At 43.6% G+C, this 17987-nt stretch overlaps 1 protein-coding gene across 1 annotated transcript in view; it reads left to right on the forward strand.

The window, feature by feature from the left end:
- Positions 1 to 17987, forward strand: part of LOC143988152 (putative cation-transporting ATPase 13A4) — a 156517-nt gene that overhangs the window by 89497 nt on the left and 49033 nt on the right. The window contains exons 11-12 of the mRNA XM_077487481.1: positions 608 to 765; positions 8448 to 8636. Of these exons, the coding sequence (XP_077343607.1) occupies positions 608 to 765; positions 8448 to 8636 (347 nt within the window). The remainder of the gene's footprint in view (positions 1 to 607; positions 766 to 8447; positions 8637 to 17987) is intronic.

The following is a 17987-nucleotide window of genomic DNA, read 5'->3' on the forward strand; positions in this document are numbered from 1 at the left end:
GGTGGGACTGGGCGTGACTGTGAGCATAGCCGAGAGGAGCTGAGCCTAGCCGAGCACACTCGGCTTTGTGTATGTCGGCGGCGCTCGCTCCACACACAATCAGCGGAGAGGAGATGAGCGTGGATCGGCGTATAAAACACACCTACGATTTTCCCCTGATTTTAAGGGGAAAAAGGTGCGTGTTATATGCAGATAAATACGATTGCTTTGAACAATGTCCAAATCTTGTGATAGCATCCACTTCCCTGATTACCATTCATGCTCTGATTTTCCTTCTCTCTATCTTTAGGTTAAATTCACTTAAAGGCTGCTGCAAAACAGTAAAAATGCTGTGGTCCCAAAATGCTGTGGTCCCATTGCTAATAGCATTATTTATAACTCTGTAAGCTGCCACCACAAAAACAATTGTGTAGAAGTCAACTATGCTAAGACTTTTAAGGCACTACTGCTATGACAGAGAATGCTGAGCTGACAATTGATTTAAATATATATAAAAGGTCATGCATCATTATGTAACTATGTAATTATGAAAACACATTATACATTTTGTGTATACATATTTAATTGGTAAATAATACTATGTTTTCTTAACTCTAATTTATCCTAGGATTTAACACAACTAAAGGTGACATGGTGAGATCTATATTGTATCCCAAACCTCTAAACTTCAAACTACACCGAGATGTAAAATGGTTTTTCATATTTTTGGGATTTCTTGCTGTTGTCGGCATACTCTATGCTGTGATCATATTTGCACAGAGACAGGTACTAAAATATAGCTATATATACTTACTTTTTTTATTTTATAGTAGAATACCTTAGACTCCGAACTGTCCTTTCAGGCCCACATACAAGCCCTGTCCAAATCATGCCGCCTTAGCCTCCGCAACATTTCCAGAATACGCCCCTTTTTAACTAATGACACCACCAAGCTTCTAATTCACTCCCTGGTCATCTCTCGCCTCGACTACTGCAACTCCCTCCTCGTTGGATTACCTTTACATAGGCTATCCCCCCTCCAGTCCATAATGAATGCCGCTGCCAGACTCATCCACCTTACCAGCCATTCAGTGTCCTCCACCCCTCTCTGCCAATCCCTGCACTGGCTTCCACTCACCCAACGAATAAAATTCAAAGTACTAACAATAATTTACAAAGCCATCCATAACTCTGCCCCCAGCTACATCACTGACCTGGTCCCAAAATACCAACCAAACCGCCCTCTTCGGTCATCTCAAGACCTCCTGCTCTCTAGCTCCCTTGTCCCCTCCTCCCATGCTCGCCTCCAGGATTTCTCCAGAGCTTCTCCTATCCTCTGGAACTCCCTACCCCAATCTGTCCGACTGTCCCCTAATCTATCCATCTTTAGACGATCCCTGAAAACCCTTCTCTTCAAAGAAGCCTATCCTGCTTCTAACTAACACTGTTTTACTTCCCCCATCAGCTCATCCCCCACAGTAATTACCTCCTGTATCAATTGCCCCTTCCTTTTTAGATTGTAAGCTCTAACGAGCAGGGCCCTCTTATTCCTCTTGTGCCAAATTGTAATGTAAATGTAATGTCTGCCCTTATGTTGTAAAGCGCTGAGCAAACTGTTGGCGCTATATAAAACCTGTATAATAATAATAATAATAATAGAATAGAAGAGATGTCAGTGGTATTCCAATTTATGTTATATTAGAATTTTCTTTAGTTTCTGTTTGGGAAGGAGATGAAAGAATAAAAGTAGGCATAAGCAGTATTGTCTCAGCAGGTCGAGCAAAAAAAATATTACTCAATTCACTAAGTGTGTGCATGGGGAAATCACTCCCATTGAGGTATTGTAGACAGTAGGCAGACTTCTCTTCCCTCAGAATACACTGATAAGCACTGCCGGCTATAATCGGTGGTACTGGTTGTGCAGACATTTTCCAACAGGGAGGTTATACAGAAGCCGATCCATAGATCGACTTCTGAACAACCAGCCTGACCATACATGGATCAAAATGTTGCTGGTCCATGCTGAACTGGACAAATTTAAATCCATGTATGGCCGGCTATAAGCTATTATACTTAATTGTCCAAAATGTTATATTCTTGACAGAAAAGATAGAAATACTAGCATACTTTAAAGTAGGGAAAGCCTAAATCTGTGTCCCTCTTGATGATTTTTCCTCACGTCCTGTCCGCTAAGCAAAAGGAAGTACAGCAAGGTCTGTTTTTTATTTATTTATTTTTTTATTTGGCCCCCTCTCCCTTGCTGAAGCACTGAATACAACTTAAAAAAAACACCTGGGTAAATTTAAAAGAGGGAGATGTAATCCTCCTTCTGGCAAGATCCTGGGAAAGCGTGTAGCTTCAATCTTGCTGAGCAAGCAATCCTGTGCTATGCTGCAGCAGCGTCTTTTGAAATTTGTAATTCTCGACATTCTCCAGGATCTTTTTGAGGTTCCCCTACAGAAACAAAACTCAAATAAAGATAACTATTTTATGTAACTTTTTCCAAACACTATTAAGGTTTTTATGGTGTTTCAGCAAGGGGGATGGGGCCCACACCAAAACATTTGTAGAAAAGTCTGAATTCACCAGGGGGCACTTGATGTACCATGGTCAAAGCTAACTTAACCAGGGAGTTTATTAAGCCATGCTTTTTACAGTTGGCAGTTGCCCACAATTCTCTATAAATCTATGCTAAATTGTCATAGTCTGTGTTAATTTGTGCCTGTCTTTGCTATGCTGGTTATAGATATTTCAACAATATTGAACAAGCCCAGCTGATTAGACAAGACTGACGCGTAGTTGATTCTATTTGGTCAATTTATGATCGTATTCCTGTCTGTTTTTTTGTAAAAAAATCCTGTTTCAAAAAAATAATTTCTACTTCTAATTTTTAAATTAGTGATGTATCTTGTGTCTTCTATAAATTGTAAGTATGAAAATTGTTGTCTTTATTTTGTAATTATTTGTAAAAATTTGTATTTTTTATGAATTATAGGGATCATTAGGGAATTATGATTTTTGACTAAAATTAAATCATATTTAACAGCTTAACAACCGGCCCATAGCTGAATGACGGCTACATGGCGGTTGTTTAACTCTGGGAGGCCGTCATATGAAGTCCTACCAGAATTCCACTCTCACGTGCCCCCTGGGGCGCGCACTCGAGAGCATCCGTGACCGCCGGGTCCACAGGATCCACATCACGGATCACGGTAAACGGCCGCTCATCGTGGCCGTTTACCACGTGATCGCTCCGTCAAATGACGGAGTGATCACTTGTAAACAAACCGGCATCATGTTATGACGCCGGTTCCTCCCTCCCCCTCTCTGTACCGATCGGTACAGCGGAGGGGGAAGAGATCGGTGTCAGCAGCGATGTGGGCTGCATCTGCAGTGCCCACATCGCTGCTCACCGAAAATTAACCCCTCAATTCCCTGCCAATACTCTGCAATACCCTGCAATACTCTGCAATGCCAGCTAATACTCTGCAATACTCTGCAATACCCTGCCATTACTCTGCAATACCCTGCAATACCCTGCAATACCCTGCAATACTCTGCAATACCCTGCAATACCCTGCAATACCCTGCAATACTCTGCAATACCCTGCAATACCCTGCCATTACTCTGCAATACTCTGCAATACCCTGCAACACTCTGCAATACCCTGCAACACTCTGCAATACCCTGCAACACTCTGCAATGCTCTGCAACACCCTGCAATACCCTGCAACACTCTGCAATACCCTGCAACACTCTGCAATGCTCTACAACACCCGCCAATACCCTGCAATGCTCTGCAATGCAATACTCTGCAATGCCATACTCTGAGATACCCAGCCATACTCTGAGATACCCAGCCATAGTCGGTGATACCCTGCAATACTCAGCCATAGACACCCCCCTCCCGCCCTTTTTTTTTCTTTCAGGCTTCCCAGCTTAGAGGTGAGATGTGGGGTCTTATTGACCCCATATCTCACTGTAAAGAGGACCTGTCATGCCATATTCCTATTACAAGGGATGTTTACATTCCTTGTAATAGGAATAAAAGTGATCAAAACATTTATTTTTGGGTAAAAAGAAGTCAAACTAAAATAAATAGTAAAATGAACAATAAAAAAAAAAAAAAATGTTTTAAAGCGCCCCTGTCCCCATGTGCTCGCATGCAGAAGCGAACACATACATAAGTCCTGCCCACATATGAAAACGGTGTTCAAACCACACATGTGAGGTATCGCTGCGAACGTTAGAGCGAGAGCAATAATTCTAGCCCTAGACCTCCTCTGTAACTCAAAACATATAACCAGTAAAAAAAATGTAAATCGTCGCCTTTGGGGATTTTTAAGTAGCGACGTTTGGCGCCATTCCACGAGCGTGTGCAATTTTGAAGAGTGACATGTTAGGTATCTATTTACTCAGCGTAACTTCATCTTTCACATTATGCAAAAATTGGGCTAACTTTACTGTGTTTTTTTTTTTTTTTTAAGCACAAAACTGTTTTTTTTCCAAAAAAAAGCATTCGAAAAATTGCTGCGCAAATACCGTGCGAGATAAAAAGTTGAAATGACCTCGATTGTATTCTCCAGGGTGTTTGCCTAAAAAAACATATATAATGTTTTGGGATTCTATGTAATTTTCTAGCAAATAAATTATGATTTTTACATGTAGGAGAGAAATGTCAGAATTGTCCTGGGTGCTCCAGAACGCCTGATGGCGCTCCCTGCATGTTGGGCCTCTGTATGTGGCTACGCTGTGTAAAAGTCTCACACAGGTGGTATCGCCATACTCGGGAGTAATAGCAGAATGTGTTTTGGGGTGTAATTTGTGGTATGCATATGCTGTGTGTGAGAAATAAACTGATATGACAATTTTGTGAAAAAAAAAAAAAGTAAAAAAAATCTTGATTTTGCAAAGAATTGTGGGAAAAAATGACAACTTCAAAAAACTCATCATACCTCTTACTAAATACCTTGGAATGTCGTCTTTCCAAAAAGGGGTCATTTGGGGGGTATTTGTACTTTTCTGGCATGTTAGGGTCTCAAGAATTGAAATAGGCCGTCAGTACTTCAGGTGTGATCAATTTTCAGATATTGGCACCATAGCTTGTGGACTCTATAACTTTCACAAAGACCAAATAATATCCACCAATTTGTACTTATTTTTACCAAAGATATGTAGTAGTATAAATTTTGGCCAAAATGTATGAAGAAAAAATTACTAATCTGCTAAATTTTATAACAGAAACAAAGAAAAATTCATTTTTTTACAGAATTTTCTGTATTTTTTCTTTTATAGCACAAAAAATAAAAAACCCAGCGGTGATTAAATACCACCAAAAGAAAACTCCATTTGTGTGAAAAAAAGGACAAAAATTTCATATAGGTCCAGTGTTGCATGACTGAGTAATTGCCATTCAAAATGTGAGAGCACCGAAAGCTGAAAATTGGTCTGGTTATTAAGGGTGTTTAAGTGCTCAGTGGTCAAGTGGTTTTAAAAATAACCCTAATGAAGTATGGTGGTGCACACAATCATTTGTAAATTAAGGATCAATGGAGTTAATTTACTAAAGAACAAGCTGTTCACTTAGCAAGGTACATTTTTACTTTGTAGCTCAGTGAATAAGGTGAAGCTGGGCTGACTTCGATCCTGGGGGTTAAATAATACTATTTAAATTGACATAATCTTGGCACCTTTTTCCTTGCATGTTGCAGCTCCCTGCTCTTGATGATGTTCTTGAGAAAGGTGTGTTTTATTACCCCATTTTTTTTCTCTTAACACCTTTTTTACTCCTTGGTGGTAAGTGAGAAAGAGCTCCCCTTGTAGGGGGCACAGAAAATTCCACCTAGGAGAGCACAGACAATGACTACCAAAGAATGACGCAGACACTGACTACCAAGGTGGGCTAGAGACATGGACTATCAAGGAAGGGAATATACATTTACCACCAATGGAGCTCAGACACTGATCAGCCAAGGGGGGCATTTTTGCTCTCCCCACCCCTTGTTGCTGTCCTCATAGCCTGCTCCTCTGCAACCAGGTCTTGGTGCCCATGATGCCAACAATCATTGTTGCTGTTAGAAATTATGGGGCCCCAGACAGTGTGCATTTGGGGCTGCTTACCCACCCCTGAACATCTTTCAAATTAGGACCTGCAGCTGTATATACTGTATATAGCCACTGCGTCCCCATATAGTAAGTCTAAATCTGAAACACATAGAAATGGGCTGCCATTTAGCAGATGTGCAGTTGTGCCATTAAAATGCATTTGCAAACCCAGGCATTTTTGTGTGTGCCAAACCGTATGGTACCACAGCACCATGCGGTTTGGTGCGGCACACTATTGGAACAGTCAAGAGCTTCTTTTCTATTTTTCTCACTGGTAGGGCTGCCCTACATATGAAAAGCACTCAAAAACACGCCAGCACTTGGTCGCAGCTGTAGGTGTGAACCAAGCCTAACAGGCAGCTCCAGTTGCATGAACAAACCACTCATTCATGTTGCCAGAGTACCTGTGAGAATGAGCCCCTATTGTGGAACTATATACACATTTTCTCCAGCGCTGCAATGTCCTGGAGCTCCTCACTGGCAGCTGACATCTACAGCCCAATCCATGTCTCACTTTTAAGGCAGAGGAAGCAATTGAGGGCACAAAGTCTTCAATTCCCTTCTCTGCAGCCACAACTGGACTGGGGATGAATGAGCTAAAAATGTACAGCGACTTCCTCTACTTTAACAAACTGAAGCACAGTGAACACAGTTTACTATGCTTCAGTTATGAATCCATACAGGAGCGATCGGTGTTGATGGCTCACTGTGGTCAACTAGGAAAGGAAGGAGCTAGTAAATATGATATATTTACTGACTCCCCTCCACTTTCCATCCTGAACCCAATCTCCTTTTGCTCCACAGCAGCTGCAGCCAGTGCATGTGAGAGAAGGAAAAGCTGGCAGCGTTGCAGGTGGGCACACAGGGGAATAGAAGCTGCTGGAAGGGGAAGTTGGAAAGTGAAGGGGGTAATGGGAGCACTGAGAAATGGGGGGAGGGGTGGCACGATTACTAGAACGTATCCCCCTGTGGCAGCTGAAAGACAGTGGAAGGGCAAGGAAGGGACACTGACTGCACTGCAGAAGGTGCCATGGGGGATCATTCCTAGTAATTGTACCACCCCCCCCATCCAGGCGCTCTGATCAACCCCTTTACTTTTCAACCCTCCCTTCCTGCAAGTATCAGAGGAGGCAGTGAGAGGTAACCCGATAATTAAATATTCAGTTAGTGCTGTAATTTATGTTTGTAAACCTTTACCCTTGTGTGCATGTACTTGAGTATATAGGCGTATAGATGTAAATTACTGTATTTACATGTAAAAAGTTAAATTTTTTTTGTCACCATGGTATTTGCGCAACAAATTTTCAAACGTTTCATAAATAAATAAAAAAACAAAACCCCAACGTTACCCCAATTTTTTTATATAATGTGAAAGATGATGTTATGCCAAGTAAATATATACCGAACATGTCACGCTTTAAAATTACACACACTCATAGAATGGCGTCAAAGTTAAAAATCTCCATAGGGGACGCTTTAAACATTTTTTATAGGTTACCAGTTTACAGTTACAGAGAAGGTCAAATCTCACCTCACATGTGTGGTTTGAACGCCGTTTACATATGTGAGCGTGACGTACGTATGTGTTCTCTTCTGCATGTGAGCACCCTGGGACACTTTTATTCCTATTACAAGGAATGTAAACATCCCCTAGTAATAGGAATAGGGCTTGACAGGTACTCTCCATGGAGGGATGTGGGGTTTATAAGACCTCACAACTCTCCTCTAGGCAGAAAAGACCAATATCAAAAAACAAATCTGGCCTTTCCAGCTGAGTACACAACAGTGTTTACAACCTCGACATCACAGGTGTGACATCATAATGTTGCCCTCCCGAAGATCATAGAGATTGCCAGGGACCATCTGGTCACTGGTATTCACTATGGTGAACTTCTGGTGCCAGCGGATTCCTTCTCTGGCTCGCTGTTCGCACAGCGAGATGGAAGGCGGCAAATTCCAGGACGTCATATGATGGCCTTGAGTGGGAAGTGGTCAAATGCCACCCTGGCACATAGGAACACTTGACCCACCCAATACCTGCTTTTAAACTTTTTACCAACTTGATCTTTTGCATTAGTTATATAAATAAGGTTGACTGGGGAGGTGCAGCATTGCTGTGCAATTATTGTCTTTCATTTCCCCTTAACTTGGCTGGGTGTTTGTGTGTAACTCAGTCAACCAGTAAATGGCCTTCAGTAACTCACCCCAGGCTTAAAATATCTATACTACTGTGCATTTGACAAAAAGGGAGAGACATAAAATAAAGCTTCATAAACAAGGTCCAATAAGCACTTTGAGAATCTTTGTCCTTGATCATGTTTAATTAATAAATGTTCTAAATAATGTTATTATTTGATCACAGGTTTCTGCTGGGAGAATAATTGTGGAATCTCTAGTACTTTTGACCTCTGCAATTTGTCCAATCATTCCAGCAGCTTTGACAGTTGGGATTCTTTACGCTCAAAGTCGACTAAAGAAGAAGAGTATCTTCTGCATCAGTCCAGACAGAATAAACATGTGTGGGCAGCTAAACCTGTTCTGTTTTGATAAAGTAAATATGAAAAATATATCCCTATAGTTCTTTACTACTTACTGCTTCAAAAAAATATTACTACTTTAAATAACATATCAACAGCACACAATGTGAATTAATAACAATCCTGCTGCTTTTGTTTGAATTGCTTTATTTCCTGAAGTCTAACAATATGATGTTAGTAGGAACTTGAATGTAAATGACACTGGAGCCGTACCATGATAAGAAGGACTGGTCAACTACAATGTAGCCATACGTAGAAAAAAAAATTACCACGCTTATAATAGTTGTTCTAAATTCAGTTTGGCTTAAACTATTTAAACCTGGATGTTTTTTATAGCTTGAAGTTCCAAAAAGTTCACCATCCAAAATGCCATGGTTTTCATTTGTGTCTGTTCATACCTGAGTGTAGTGTTGCTTGTAGCTTGAAGTTTGTAAAGTAGCTCAAAAAAGTACACAAGCTTCTTCTCAGCTTCAAGCTTCTTCTGATCTTCAAGATTCAAGGATTTTTGGCCCCAATAGGGATGCCTGAAATATCAGTAGTGGCTAGCATTGGCTAACAATTAAATAAAAAAGAGCCTGTGACAGAAAGATGCTAAGCTCAAGTGTGAATGCAGCCTTAAGCTGGTTATACCCTAATAGAATTTAATTCAACATTTTTGGTTTTAAAAACCATTGTTTGATGTTCTAATCATTAGTTGTGTCATATCAATGTTCATTTTTGACCACAGTAACTAGAAAGAGCAAGATGAAAATTTTTTCTCAAATGAACAAATTTCTGATAATGTATGCAATTTTTGTTCCAAATTCATTCCAAATTCAAATGTTAAAAGGAAACAACATTTTGAAGTACTTTTGAACGCTATTCATCCAGTCATCGAATGTACAAAGGGTTTTCATATAAATATTTGTGTAAATATTCATACAAATGTTTGTTCAAAATTCTAGTGCTAAAGCCAGCTAAAGTATATGTAAACCCCAAAGTTTTTATTTTTTTAATTGTCTGATTGTGTGTGAAAGGGTTAGAAAAAGAGTTTATGCTGCTGTCTGTGTCCCTGCTGGTGAGTTTCAACCTTTCTGTTAGTCCTTTTCCAATCTGGAAATCTATTCTGGTGACAACTGTCTAAAATGAGTATCCCCTTGAAGAGATCTCTTCTTACTTCCTGCTGTGTCATGGGGCCAGAAAGCAATATACCCCCCCCCCCCCCCCCCCCCATAGGATGCAGACCACAAAAAAACTGACAGGGGTCCTAAACAGTTCCTACAAACAAAAATGTAGGTTTTTGTGCACATGTCAAGATACACTTTTAGATAGAAATATGCTGTATATTGCAACCTGAAAGAAAAATCAACCAGTAAGTCTACTGTATATCCTGTACTCTGATACTTTACTGACTGCCTGCTTGTATTGGGTTGGTGGCTTACTCTGTAGTAAAACAAGGACCCAAAGCCTGTATCTTCAAACACATGTTGGAAACAAAAAAGAAAGGGATACTTACTAGGTATCCCTGTGTTGGACTTTTAAGGCATACGAAACAATAGCAAAGTATAAATAAATAACAATGTTTATTGAACAAAATACAATATATGAATAGAGCTTTCAAAGAGTTAAAAATCATATATAATGATACAGCTTATACCGCGAGCCCTTGAGTGTCAATGATTTTACCTGTCTAGGTACAGGATTTTATATGCGGTAGCCACTGAGATAGCTTGGCTTTGTTGTACGTAGGGATGAGCTTTGTGTTCGAGTCGAACATACGTTCGACTCGAACATCGGCTGTTCGTCCGTTCGGCGAAGTCCGAACATTTTGGTCCGTTCGCACCTAATTCATGTGGCGCTCACGGCCCACAATGCACTGCGATGGCGCAGTGCATTGCTGGCTCATGATTGGCCAAGCATGCACTGTGACCCCGCATGCTTGGCCAATCGCAGCGCCAGCAGCGAGGAGAGCCATGATTGGCCACAGGCAGGATGCCTGTGGCCAATCATAGCTCAGGCTGTGTAGTGCCCGCCCCACACTATATAAGGCCGCCAGCGCGGCGGCCTTGTGTAGTGTGTTGGCGTCTGAAGCAGTGGGTGTTCTGTGTACCTTCAACACAGTACACACCGATCGTTTTCGGCCGATTTTCGATCTTGCTGTTGTGTAGTGGTCATTGTCTGCGTGCCCTGACCGCAGTATACACCGCTATATTCACCTCACCTATATAGCTAGTGATCTATCTTTTATAATAGAGCTTGCAGTCAGTAGTGTTAGGAGATAGTGCGTGCTGTCTGCGTGCTCTGTACCCAGTACATACCGCTATATCCACCTACATAGCTGTTCTCTATTTGAGCCCACTTGCCATCTGCAGGAGTTATTGGAAGTTGTGTGTGCTTCCAGCACAGCAGAGTATACATCTGTATATACCCCATTATCTCTGGTGTTCTATAATAAAGGCATCTGCAGGAGTTAGTGGGTGTTGTGTGCCTCTAGCACAATATACACTACCCAACTGCTTTTTTACCCAATTCCCTTCAGGCCATTACCATGTCTGGAAGGCCAGCAAGGAGAGGCAGACAGGCGCGAGCCGATAAAAGAGGGCAAGCAGGCTCTGTGTCTAGAGACAACAGTGCTGGTCGTGGACGCGGTGCATTGTCATCAGCACGTGGCCATGGGACACGCTTGTCCTTCTTTTCGGCAGCTGGACATGTTGAACCGCAACATGCCAACGACTTGGTAGAGTGGATGACCAAGCCCTCTTCATCCTCCTCATCCTCTCTCACCCAGTCTCAGGGTACTAGCAAAGCAGCTGCCAACGCATCGTCTTCCCTCCTCTCAATGTCATCATCAGTGACTCCTTCCCTAGACCCACCACGTCCTCCTGAGGAGTCTCCTGAACTCTTTGAGCACAGTGTTGGGTACATGCTCCAGGAGGATGCCCAGTGTTTTGTGGGCTCTGATGATGACACTCAGATAGAGGAAGGCAGTAGTGTGAGCGCAGAGAGAGGGGATGCTCAAGAAGGACAGCAATCTGGCAGTCATGTTCCACAAGCTGCAGCATACTGCCAGGTTTGCTACAGCGATGAAAAGGGAGGGGATGATGAGGGCACTGACTCCACGTGGGTGCCTGGAAGGAGAGAGGAGGAGGAGGAGGAGGAGGCACATGTCCAACGAGGCAGGATGCCCTCCGGGGGCCAGCTTAGGGGCAGCACACCGACTGAATCACACTGCAGAGCTCCGCCTGTGCAGAGCGCTGCCTCTGCGCGTTATTCTAAAAGTTCTTTGGTGTGGGCCTTTTTTGAGACGAGTGCATCAGATCGCACCGCTACTATTTGCAACATATGTCTCAAGCGTATCTCACGTGGCCAAAACATCAGCCGCTTGGGCACCACATGCTTGACCAGACATATGTTGACCTGCCATGCAGCTCGTTAGCAAGCGTACCTCAAAGACCCACACCAAAGAACAAAGCGGACCTCTCCTTGCTCCTCATCAGCTGGCATCTCCAACCCCACTAGACCTTCAGTCCTCTCTGAAACCTGCTCTGAGAGGAATGAAGGTGTAGAATTAGGTGTGTCACAGCCAAGTTCTTCCGGGAACTCTGCTAGCGGTACACCCACGTCCGATTTATAGCAGGCAAATGTCCCTGCCCCAGCTGCTGGACCGGCAAAAGAAGTTCACTCCCAGCCATCCACATGCCCAGCGGTTGAATGCTAGCTTGGCTAAATTGCTAGCACTTCAACTGCTGCCTTTTCAGTTGGTAGACTCGGCCCCCTTCTGTGAGTTTGTACAATGTGCAGTTCCTCAGTGGCAGGTCCCCAAATGCCACTTTTTCTCACGGAAGGCGATTCCGGCTCTCTACCGGCATGTGGAAGGCAATGTCCTTGCCTCGCTGGACAGGGCGGTCAGCGGTAAGGTGCATATTACCGCTGACTCATGGTCCAGCAGGCATGGACAGGGACGTTACCTGTCTTTCACGGCCCATTGGGTCACTCTTCTGGCAGCTGGGAAGGATGCAGGACAAGGTACAGTAGTGTTGGAGGTTGTTCCGCCCCCACGCCTCCAAAATGCTACTATTTGTTGTGACACACCTCTCTCCTTCACCCCCTCCTCTTCTTCTTCCTCCATGGCCTCTTCCAGTGCTCTGTCCTCAGAACCAGCGGTGCTCCGTAGGCGTTCCAGGGGCTACGCAAGTACGCAGGCAAAACGATGCCATGCCGTGCTTGCGCTGGTTTGTTTGGGGGACAGGAGCCACACTGGGGCGGATGTTTTGTCAGCTCTGCAGGGGCAGGCCGAGAGGTGGTTGACGCCACGCCAGCTTAAGCCAGGAATGGTGGTTTGCGACAATGGCACCAACCTCCTCTCCGCCCTCCGACAGGGACAACTGACCCATGTGCCCTGTGTAGCTCAGGTCCTTAACCTGGTGGTGCAGCGGTTCTTGGGCAGGTACCCCGGCTTACAGGATGTCCTGAAGCAGGCCAGGAAAGTCTGTGTGCATTTCCGCTGATCATTTAATGCCTGTGCTCGGCTGGCTGAGCTCCAAAAGGAGTTGAACCTGCCCAAGAACCGCCTTATATGTGACATGTCCACCAGATGGAACTCAACATTGGCCATGCTGCAGAGGCTGCACACGCAGCAGAGGGCCATCAATGAGTACCTGTGCGACTACGGCACCAGGACAGGGTCAGGGGAGCTCGGTTTTTTCTCACCACGCCAGTGGGGCATGATCAGGGATGCATGCACTGTCCTGTCACCGTTTGAGGAGGCCACAAGGATGGTGAGCAGTGACAGTGCATGCATTAGTGACACTGTACCTCTTGTCCACCTCTTGGAGCATACGCTGCGTGGAATAATGGACAGGGCACTTGAGGCAGAACAGAGGCAGGAAGAGGAGTACTTCCTTGCCTCTCAAGGCCCCCTTTATCCAGACAGTGTTCCTGCTGTGACACCCATCACACAGGAAGAGGATGAGCAGGAGGAAGAGGAGGAGGAGGATGATTGTGTCAGCATGGAGGTGGAGGCTGGCACTCAGCATCAGCAGCAGCAGCAGCAGTCTTGTAGGGATGATTTACAGTCCCAAGAAACACGTGGACTTGTACGTGGCTGGGAGGAGGTAGCTGCGGATCATGTTGTCCTTAGTGACCCAGAGGACTCCGGACCGAATGCCTCAGCTAACCTACGCTGCATGGCCTCCCTGATCCTGCAAAGCCTGCGGTAGGATCCTCGTATTCTTCGGATCAAGGAGAGGGACCATTACTGGCTGGCCACTCTCCTTGATCCACGGTACAAGGGTAAGGTTGCCGACCTTATCTTGCCATCGCAGAGGGAGCAGAGGATGAGACATCTCCGGGAGGCCTTGCAGAAAGGTCTGTGCAACACGTTCCCAGAGACTGGGAGGTTACAAACTCCTGGTCCTGGACAACGTGTTGCTGAGGCATCGGTCAGAAGGAGCGGTGGAGAAGGTGGCCGTCTGACTGATGCTTTCAGACAATTTTTTAGTCCGCAGCCCCAAGGTATGATCGGTTCCAGCACCCATCGCCAGCGTCTGATTTACATGGTGCAGGAATACCTAGGGGCAAGGTCAGACTTGGACACCTTTCCCACCGAAAATCCTCTGGCTTACTGGGTCTTGAGGATGGATCACTGGCCAGAGCTTGCACAGTATGCAATTGAGCTACTGGCCTGTCCTGCATCCAGCGTTCTTTCGGAACGCACCTTCAGTGCTGCTGGTGGCTTTGTTACCGATCACAGGGTGCGCCTGTCCACCGAATCAGTTGATCGACTGACCTTCATCAAGATGAATCAGTCTTGGATCACCCACAGCTACTAAGCACCTGAAGCTGATGTAACAGAATAATTTTTTTTGAAATATCACATCCCTTCAAGACTGCCTATGCTGATGCTGAGTGACTGTCCTGTTATGTTGATTGTCTATCCTCTTCCTCCTCCGCTGATATGTTGGAAGAACATTTCTGGTTCTGGTTGATGCCATCAGCCCAATTTTTCTGCCCCTGTTTAACAGGGGCGTTTAAGTACAATTTTTGATGCAATGCTTTGCAGCAGGGCTAATTCCTGCAATCAAACAAGAGTATATGGGAGAGGTTGCAGTGTGGTGGCACCAGCACCAGTGCCTAAGGCCCAATTTTTCTGCCCCTGTTTAACAGGGGCGTTTAATTACAATTTTTGATGCAATGCTTTGCAGCAGGGCTAATTCCTGCAATCAAACAAGAGTATATGGGAGAGGTTGCAGTGTGGTGGCACCAGCACCAGTGCCTAAGGCCCAATTTTTCTGCCCCTGTTTAACAGGGGCGTTTAATTACAATTTTTGATGCAATGCTTTGCAGCAGGGCTAATTCCTGCAATAAAACTAGAGTATATGGCAGAGGTTGCAGTGTGGTGGCACCAGCACCAGTGCCTAAGGCCCAATTTTTCTGCCCCTGTTTAACAGGGGCGTTTAAGTACAATTTTTGATGCAATGCTTTGCAGCAGGGCTAATTCCTGCAATAAAACTAGAGTATATGGCAGAGGTTGCAGTGTGGTGGCACCAGCACCAGTGCCTAAGGCCCAATTTTTCTGCCCCTGTTTAACAGGGGCGTTTAAGTACAATTTTTGATGCAATGCTTTGCAGCAGGGCTAATTCCTGCAATAAAACTAGAGTATATGGAAGAGGTTGCAGTGTGGTGGCACCAGCAGCAGTGCCTAAGGCCAAATTTTTCTGCCCCTGTTTAACAGGGACATGTAATTACAATTCTTGATATAATATTTCACAGGAGGGCCCCTTCCTGTGCCCACCCAGAGTAACGGTGAGGACTTATAGTGTTGTGGCACCAGCACCACAACCACCAAAGGTCAATTTTTCTACCACTGTTCAACAATGGCATGTAATTACAATTCTTGATATAATCGTTCACAGCAGGGTGCTCCAGCGCCCACCAAGAGTCACTTTGAGGGCTTACAATGTTGTGGCAAAACCAACACCTTGTTCCGCCATTTCTGCAGAGCATATAGGGCAGGCCCCTACTTTCAAACATCCAACTTACAAACATCTCCTACTTGCAAGCGGAAGGAGACAACAGCAAGTGAGATGAAAAAAGATGGACGACAAAACAAATTATACAGGGGTGATAACACTTCCCTATGTTTTCCAAAAAGCTTAAAAAATTTTTTTTTGACTGGAGCTACACTTTAAAAATGTACCAGTTGAAAATTACAAACAGATTCAACTTAACACAACAAACCTACACAGTCCCTGTCTTGTTTGCACCGCCTGTATACTGCTGTTCTGAGTATATAGGGCCTGGGGGCCACACGCATTTCCTTTTTTTAAATATGGGTACAGGGTTCCCCTTAATATGCGTACAAGACCCAAATAGGCTGGTAATGGGCAGGGAGGGCTACCCATGCCATTTTTCTCAATGATTTTCAATCATATTGCAGGAACCAGATATAACATTAAAACCGCAAGCAGTTTTAAATGGTGATATTTCCGTTTAATGTCATTTTGTGCAGGGACTGTTCTAAACACGGGAAACACGTGGCACTTCACAGGCATCCTACAGACACCCCCAGGCACCATATTTAAAGGAATATTGCACTTTTTTTTTCACTTTAATCGTCATTAAAATCAGTGCTCCCGCCAAAACGGCCATTTTTAAAAACATTTTAGGCATTGACCCATGTCCCCTGGGGCAGGAGCCAGGTCCCCAAACCCTTTTTAGGACAGTATCTTGCATATTAGCCGTTAAAATTAGCACTTTTAATTTCGAACGTTCGAGTCCCATAGACTTCAATGGGGTTCTAACGTTCGTACGAATTTGGGGTCCGTTCGAAAGTTCTGGTGCGAACCGAACCGGGGTACGAGGTTCACTCTCCTGCAAGACAGTGCGATCTGTTCTCTCCTCTGTTATCCTTTGAAACCCTGATTGTGTCCCGAAGAAGCCTAACGTTGAAACGTGTTGACCCTCAAGGGCTTACTGTATACTCTGTATCATTATATATGATTTTTAACTCTTTGAAAGCTCTAGTCATATATTGTTTTTTGTTCAATAAACATTGTTATTTCTTTTTACTTCGCTATTGTTTCATATGCCTTGAAAGTCCGACCCAGGGATACCTTGTAAGTATCCCTTTCTTTTTTGTTTCCCCTTAACTTACGGCTGTGGCTATGTTGTGAATTCTCTCTTTTTTACTATATTCAAAAACCCGTCAGCTATGGCAGATCCAATATCTCTATTCCGATGTTTTTTTTTCGAAGAACCATTTTTAGCAGTTACTATTGTAATCAATCAGTCGTTTTCATTTTGAAGCCAAGTTATTATTCTATTATCACTTTTTTATTTCACATTTCCCCTGTATTTGCTCCAGTGAGCAGTAAGACAAACAATTATGGAAAATTAAGCTATTAATATGAATGTTATTGTTCATAGATGGCATTGTATAGCCAATGTTGTGCAGATTCATAGTTTGTTCTATATTGTATATACATGGTCAGTATTTCAAGGATGTAAAACCTTTTTCCTTCACTTAAAGCTGAAGTTTAAAAAATGTTTCTGAGCATACAGCACCAGCGACATAACTTACCTCTAATAGTTATGTGAGTCCTACATCCTGCTGGCTGTAGGTTACGGCACAAATCCTACCTTTAGTGATACCAAATCCTGCTCACAGTGGTGAATTTCTTACTCTGCATAGTTTTCTTCTTGTCTTCATGCACCCTTCCCACCCTTCCCTTCCCGTCCTCCTCCATTTCCTAAACTCTGTATTATTTTCACAGAGTGCAAAGCATTCAGTGAATGTTAGTAAGGGATCCTGTCATTTATCCATCTGTCCTCCATTCACAGAATGTCTTGCATTTTGTGAAGATTATACAAGGTCTTTTGTGACTGGATGAGTGGGGTGGAAGAGGAGGGTGAGCACCATAGTCCTTCACTGTTACAGCCTGAGCAGTTAACTCAGGCAGCACCAAGTGTTCTCTGTTGTGAGGAGGGTCCCGTATCACTGAAGGGAGGATTTTTACAGTAATCAGCAGCCAGCAAGATGTAGGACTCTTTTCATCCCTGATGCTATATTCCCAAAACAATTTTAACTAAACTTTAGCTTTAGTATACAGTATATCTTTAACATGTTGTTCTGTTACTTTTCTGATATCGATTCGCATAATATGCTTATAATTTGATATCTAAAAATCCATGGCTTGATGGGTACAAATGAACGTTACAAAAGACCTTGCTTAATTGGCCACATTTGATATTTTTTGCTACTTTTCATGTACTCAAAAATAATTACAAAAAAACATTATTTCTGACCAATAAATGTTGATATTGGTGTGTCAGTGTGAATAATTATGTTGTCAGGTAGATTGCATTCTAACAGGTTGCAATTCAAG

This window comes from Lithobates pipiens, unplaced genomic scaffold (genome assembly GCF_037356315.1).
Source record: "Lithobates pipiens isolate NorthernLeopardFrog02 unplaced genomic scaffold, aLitPip1_a1.2 Scaffold_18, whole genome shotgun sequence".
NCBI lineage: Eukaryota > Metazoa > Chordata > Amphibia > Anura > Ranidae > Lithobates > Lithobates pipiens.